Genomic DNA, 7316 nt, shown 5'->3' with positions numbered 1-7316 from the left:
GCTTGACAAGGAGGGAGAGCTTGAGAGGTATGGAGTTTCTGCACCAATGGAGAGCTTAGAAGAGGAAGAAAGAGGTTCAAAATGAGCGTTCCAAACCTAGAGTATGTTGGGGAGAAGTTTGAGAGGGAAAACACACTTTTGGGAAAAAATTAAAAATTTTCAATTTTTAGGGTTTTTCATCTGCGCGATTCTAGGTGGGGGGACCAAGAGGTAGGGGGACAAGAGTAGTAATTAGGCCCTATTAGCAAACCAAAGCCTAGGCCCCCTAGGGTCAAAGAAGTTAAAAATGTGCACCCAGTCCTCTTCCTATTGGTCTATTTCTAATCAAAAGTTAATCCAAGAGGCCCTCTTTGGGTCCAAAAAATTCCTAATGTCTTCAATTTTTTGTTGGAGATTTGGAAACGTTGATGCATATCTCATACCAATAGTAAAATTGCATTAGCTTACTCTCACCTAATTTGTATTTGTACTAACTACCCAAACTAAAGAAATAAAAAAACATTAAGTTTTGGTCTTCGATTGAGCAACTTGACCTAATTAGGTTTCTTCATAGTTTAATCAATATGAATGTTTGTAGGAGCGCTTATTACTATTGTTATATCATAAAATTTTGAGGGTTTTTATGACCAACAAAGAGATAGGACAAAGATATTTGTTATGTATATCTATATTTCATGCATACATTGATAAGTGTGCCATCTTTTTAGAGATTAGTTAACATTAGTGTGTGTAAGAGACATTAGTGTGTGTGTAAGAGAGATTAATTAACATTTATGTATACCCAAAGACATTGGAACTATTAACCCACAATTAATTTTTTTTTTTAACAAACAAACTTTGTAAACATCAACTACTGTGTTTTGAAAAAGTTCCAAAATAGGTGCAGGAATTGGTAATAGGTACAGGAAAAATTCCTCACATATTAGTGAAGTGCCAATAAAATAAATGGGCCATTTAGCGCCCCAAAGCATGCCACCAGACACATTGTTTCTCGAAGCTCCGGAAGTTGATGCCAATGATTGATCGATTGTTTATTCATAATTACAGGATGAAAGCTGCAATAAGGCAGTGGTTATGGGCAATTGGGATTTTGTCCTGGTCCGCCAAAGAAGATTGTGGTTCCCCAGTTGCTGAAGGAGGTTTTCTGGATATCGTAGCAGTTTGGATTTGAAGCCCAAGCGTTGAGAATGTCTAAGGAGACATCACGAAGGGTGTTTGAAGAATCAACAATCTGCAGGGAATGGGCATAACAGGATGCATTATAGCCTTCGCTGGAGAAATGACCACTGCCCATCTGGGTTCTCGTGTGGTGGCCGACGTTGGGCTGCAATCGATTTGCCACTTGACCACCCCATTCTAGAATGTCGCCGTGTTGCTTGAGATGCGTGAACAAGCTAGACGGCCAATAGCCTACGTTAGTTGGGCCATAGCGCAGCCACCAATTTCCACTCTGTGCATCCTGTCGTCATCATACACCAGCAAACAAACGTACATCGTGTTGCAATCATAAGACGACGCTTCCAATGCAATTAGCAAGCAAAATAATAACTCAGATAGAATCAAACGACTAGCTAGTCCACGAGGCTCAGTTGAGTTCTGATTCGCGTTAGTGTTCTTAAGCACTCTCGTTGGATGTTAGTATGTAATCTTCTTTCTAATTACCCTCACTCACCCCCCCCCCCCCCCCCCCCCCCAAAAAAAAGCCATTCAAACCTTCTGCCTGTTAGAAATTAGGGTTCCAAAGCACTCCGATGCTACATTTCTAGAGAAATAGGGTTGCAAAACACTCCGATGCTACAATTCTAGACAAGGCTTCTTAGGAAATAGGGTTGCAAAAACACTCCGATGCTACAAGAAAACTAAACAGGAAGTTCTTTTTCTGTTTTGCTATTGCCAAACTGTCTACTACTACTACACAGGAAGGATTTGTCATCAAGGTATGGGTAAAAGGGGGATGAATATGTAGGGGATCCCCAAGGGTGCTACTTTGTTTGCCTTAGTGTACGCTAAGACATAGCTGGGTCATCATTTGGACCTGGAATTATTCGTTCTTTTTGGATAGAAGTGTGTAGAAACTATGTAAATTGAGATGTAAGGTCTTGTTAGCTTTGTTACACGATTTTATAAATATAAATATATGTTTTAAATAAGGGTTGTAAAAGAAGGCCACAGAATGTCACTACTTTGAAAATTCCTCTAATTTTTAGACATAATTAACCTTGTAATAATTAACCTCTAAAAAAACCATGTCACTCCAGTATACCTTCCAGACATAAATCAGGTCCAAGTCGTATTGAATTCCTTTGTAGATGGAGATAGGGGCTACCGTTCCTCCCACAACTATGGTGGGGCTTACTTGAACAAATCCCGGGCATGTCACATCAACGCATCCCGTTTTGTCGTAGTTGTCACTCTGCATGTTAAGGGAGATTACATGATGTCTTTATTAGTCTCTGAAATAAAAAATAGGTACTAGCATAGATGCTTTTTGAGTGGGTCACTTCCGTTTTTAAACATTTCGGTTATAAAATACTTGCGAAATTTGAAAATACCTTTCAAGAAAATTACACGAAAATATCCAAAAAAAAATTTCACCAAACCCATCAATTTTAGCTATAAAATACTTGCAAATTTTAAAAATGCCAATCAAAAATTACACTAAAATATCAAAAAAATTTCACTAAACCCATCAATTTTGAAAGACAAGTATAGTGCCCATAAAAAATCAAAGCTAGTGAACAAAGCTAGTGAAGGCCAAAACCATTCCATTAAGGTAACTTGATCACAATCTTTTCTTTTAACTATACAAAAAAAAGTGACATACTTGCCCACAAATGCATTTAGCAAAGCTAGCTTAGCTAAGTGGAAAAATGGCAAAGCTAGTCGCACCGTCCAGAATGTGAAGAAGCGAGTATTGGAATCTGAGTAGAATTTGCGGCACACCTGCTCCAACAACCAAAGCAAGATTTGAATTAAGACAAGATGAAATACAATTATATAACCCATGCAAGTCTTTCTATATGAAAATCCTTATCTAAGCAAGGTTTAAGCACATTAAAAAAAAGAACAACAAGCTATGATGGAATTGGACCTAAGACAAAACGTTTTTTTTGAATTTTTGAATTTTTAGAATTGGACCTTTTTACCAAACTTGTAATTTGAGCTTGAAACGTTGAAAAAACTCCCTATTAAAGGTTGCAAAATTTTTGAAACTATTTTAAAAAAAGGTGGTGTTACAAGCAAGATGTCTATTATTTTAATTTTTTTTAAAAAGATACATGCACTTGTGAGATGAAGGTCTTTTTTTCCCCAAAGTATAATATTAATACATGGGAAATTGTATTTCAAGAGGTTACCTGCCAGCCTGTTTCGATTGTGTTCAAGTCGGCACCCTGGATTGGGCCACCGCCAAGCCATAGCTGCGCTACAGTCAACGCACTGAGCGCAGCATCATTAACGTTGTCTACTGAAGGGTTCCATAAATTGAACCGGACTGATGTTCCATAGATGGGCTCCCCAACGTATTGACCAGTTGCATGCTGCAGTAACGTAGATCATCATCGTCAATACAACATCCATTAATTAATGTGATTATACTTTGCGTCGAACTAATTGTTGATCATACATGATCTATATCTCTTGTAATTGAATCACCTCGCGTTGATAACCGTCGTTGGCGTTTAATCTTCTCTGCTTCATTAACCTTGTGGTTGCATCGATGCTAGACCTGTTTTTCCCGTCCGTGTTCCAATTAAGAACGTCCAGCAGAGAGAGCCTGCGTATGGGAACTGTACCCATGGGGCACCAGCTACCATTTTGATGCCAGAGCTGTGCTCCATAGCTAGCTGTTTCTGGCCTTGATCCACCCTTATATCCATTGGGCAGTGAGCTAGGGAACTCCTGCAAATTATTTGCAGCTTTACTTGCGTAAATCAGCTTATGCATCATTTATTTGAAGGGGATGTGAAAGAGCTACTGTTTGAGATTGATTTCTAAGCCGCAAATAGATCTTGATTTATCATTTAATATACGTTTAAATAAGTGGAAAAGTTGTTGTTTGAGAATAATTTTTAAGCCACAAATGTACCATGATTTATAGTTAAATTATCTGCGTTGAATTGTTAGGCGAGATTTTACCTGTATAGTATGGTTCTTCAGAAGTGGATGATGGAATGCAGGCTGCTGCTCACGTAAAACGCAATCGATGATGTCCCCGTCGGGACTCTGCAAAATGAAAATACTGTTTGATTTAATCAGTAACCTGCATGGCGTCTACTACACAATAATGTGCTCTAATTAGTGGAGGCATAATCAAGCGATGTAAGGGTTGATATAACCTGGATGCTTTTAACTGTTGCTTCAGTAAGTCTGTGGAGGCGGCTACGGGCTCTGTTGATTTCCAGCTTGGAGTAATTACCCATCAGCGTTTTGGTGCTGTGGACGCCGCTTCGCTTTGGTAAGATCACTTCACGGCCAAACACCTGCACGGTGCAAGACAACAACAAAAGCTGCAAGAAGCCTAGCATCACTACTACCATAGACACCCCGGCCCTGGCATGTATGTTACCGATTACATGTTGAAGAGCCATTGATGCTATCGCAGACAAATCTCCAAACGCTATATATATATATATTCCACGACAACTTCATGAATTCCGACAAGAAGAATGTTATTTTAATCTCCTTTTTCTCGATTCTCATTTTTGGAAGGACGCCGCCAAATGAATCTCCGTGTCCAAATTTCGCAGCTGCAAATAACGGTGTTTACAGATTACGGTCGAAAAAGTTTAGGTTGAGAGCTCTGGGTAGGCACCTTTTTGATAAATGCTACAATACTCTTTAAAGATCACAAGCATGCCTATCAAAAAAGGAGTCTTTGCAACTCAGAGTTGTGGGTAGACTATTTCCCCCGGGATTGGAAAAGTGGTTTTTGAAACTACATCAATGCTGTGGGTACATAGGCGTGATCACACTCTGTAAAGAAATATCAGATGAGCGAGGATTGTGGTGATCTAATTGGTTGGGCAAAATTTTTAGTAGGCTTCAACCCAAGACCCAAGTGTGTAAACAACCTAAGGAAAGGTTGGAAAATTGCTGATCGGCATGCAATTCAATTGGCAGAATGAACAATTGGGTTCAATGCTTGCATGACAGTGGTGCATGTGGTTTTAGGTTGCGTGCAAATCCCTCATATACCCCTAAGACGTTGCCTTTGTTGATCGACCATTCCCTGGAACGCTGGCATGTCCACCTTAATTAGCCCACAATGTCCCGCCACTCAATCATTCTACAGAGTCGCTCTCAGCTGCCATCACCGTCCACCTCCACCTGCAGAATCGTCTCCAATTGGTCTGGTTCCAGAGGGTTTTCAATAAAGGCCACAAAGGTGTAGACAGGATGCTTCTCCTTTAGGTACCATCTTGTTTTCTTTGGCCCTAACTTAGGTAGCTTCACTTTCAAATCATACCCTGAATATCCCTGCATAGTGAAACCATTTAAGAAAACATAGTATGCACAAGAGTCTGCTAGACTGAGAGGCAGATCATCTAATCCCGTCTAGATTAGCTGAAACATTTTAGCATCACTCAATTTATTAACATAGTATATTGACCAACACATATGAATGCATTTATACATTAGCTTTCTTAGTATTAGCCACCTTAGCAAGAATTCAGTCTCCCCAAAACCCTTGAACCTCTATATTGTTTGATACCCATTTCCCAATTCTACCCCATACTCCTCTAATAGCTGGACAATCCCAAAAGGCATGCCTCCCATCTTTTAAAGCACTTCTACATCTAGGACACCAGCCAAATACTTGGATGTAGGGTCCACATGCACACCCTCCATAAAAAAACATGGGCCTTCACAAGAAGGCTTGCTTCCCACATATTTCTCCACCTCTTCCTCTAGGTACTAGCATTCCACCCTACCTTCTAGATTCTGTTGCAGTATTCTACATTCACCTCACTCTTTCTTAACTCTAGATATAGAGCCTTAGCTGCCCCATTATTCAACTTTACTCCATTATATACCTCACCGAGTCATTTTTATAGCAAAGATTCGTCAAAGGCTGTGGAGACCCATTCATTCTGCACTACCATCTCATCAACACCTATTTCATCAGTTGCCTTTCCCTTGGTAGTAATACAAATTTTGCTACCATCTGATCCAACTCTTTCCATCCATCTAGTGTGACCAGTCCAGCAGTCAATAGTCTTCCCAAGCCTTTGTTGTTTAGTTTTTTTTCCCAGGGTGATATCTAGATATGCAAGAGGGGGATTAAATTTATGGGCCCACCATAGCCCCAAGCTAAAAAAGGAGTTACATGTAATTCTGGGGCATCTATCCCAAAGCATCAGCTTCAGTACTACTTCCTTCCATCTGCCACATAAAAAGTTACAAAAGGGAGAGCTTGAAATTTTTAGTGGAGCATAGGATAACAGCTTATATTTCCGGTTTAACCACCCCGACCATCTACCTTTTAGAACGATTGAGAATCCGCCACTAATTCCTTTACCATTTTGGTCCAAGTCTCTTCGTGATGTAGACACTTGGGGAGGAATAGAGCTATTTTTTGTTACCATATTATAGTAGTGATGTGTGTGAACACACTTAGGACCGCCGGGGCACTTTTTCCCTCACTAGGAGGTTTTTTCCCCCGTGCATTGTATATACGCCCATTATCTTCTAGGGCTTGTTATCTTCATTTTTGGCACTCATAATACACTACTGTGTTGTGCTCAAGCTTCCTCATCTTCTTGAAGTTGTGTGTGCATTCCTGCAACCCTAATTCCAACAATTGGTATCAGAGCAGGCTTCCTCCTCCCGGGCAGCATCACCGGCACCTGCCGCTTCATCTCCTCCGATTGCGACGAGGTTTCACGTGCGTCAGCAGGTCATTTCAGAATTTTGATCTGAGTTCATTTCGCCCTCCGTTTTTGCATTCCAAGTACTGCGCAGGCAAAATCGTCCTACTGTGCAGATTTTCTGTCAAGATTAAAATCTGCAGTACAGGTGCCCATTCGTCTGTTTTGGGCTGTGCTACATAGCACAGGTCGATTTTATACAGGTTTACCTCTTACAGACAGCATTTACATCTAGTAGTACAGTCATTGGCAATGGCTGACAACAATGATGTATTCCGCATGTTGGCTGCTGAGGATAAGTTGGATGGCACCAACTATCCATTGTGGGCATATATGATGCGACATGTATTGGTAGCAAAGGGGTTATGGAACATTGTGCAGGGTATTGATGCACGTCCTATTGTGGCTGGGAATGCTGCAAATACATCAGAAACAGGTACTGTTGAT

General features: G+C 40.4%; 1 protein-coding gene across 1 annotated transcript; it reads right to left on the bottom strand.

Annotated features, from left to right (window-relative positions):
* Positions 1–1072: 1072 nt before the first annotated feature.
* LOC147637716 (protein neprosin-like) lies at positions 1073–4589 on the bottom strand. The gene is made up of 9 exons (XM_086799017.1): positions 4575–4589; positions 4338–4481; positions 4138–4224; positions 3655–3900; positions 3357–3539; positions 2825–2943; positions 2534–2552; positions 2264–2413; positions 1073–1459 (listed from the first exon to the last, which is right to left on the bottom strand). Exons 1-9 carry the CDS (start codon positions 4587–4589, stop codon positions 1073–1075), a joined length of 1350 nt encoding a protein of 449 aa, XP_086655143.1.
* Between the last annotated feature and the right edge of the window lie 2727 nt (positions 4590–7316).

The sequence above is a fragment of the Cibotium barometz genome, chromosome 6 (genome assembly GCF_041138505.1).
Source record: "Cibotium barometz isolate CiBa-2024 chromosome 6, ASM4113850v1, whole genome shotgun sequence".
Taxonomy (NCBI): domain Eukaryota; kingdom Viridiplantae; phylum Streptophyta; class Polypodiopsida; order Cyatheales; family Cibotiaceae; genus Cibotium; species Cibotium barometz.
Note: the sequence above shows the minus strand (reverse complement) of the source record. Positions and strands in the feature narration are given on the sequence as shown.

Excerpts from the sequence above, each read along its gene's own strand:
- LOC147637716 (XM_086799017.1), bottom strand. Across the intron at positions 3,540-3,654 it reads ACGACGGTTATCAACGCGAG|CATGCAACTGGTCAATACGT; the intron begins GTGATTCAATTA and ends ACGTTACTGCAG. Across the intron at positions 2,944-3,356 it reads CAATCGAAACAGGCTGGCAG|GTGTGCCGCAAATTCTACTC; the intron begins GTAACCTCTTGA and ends TTGTTGGAGCAG.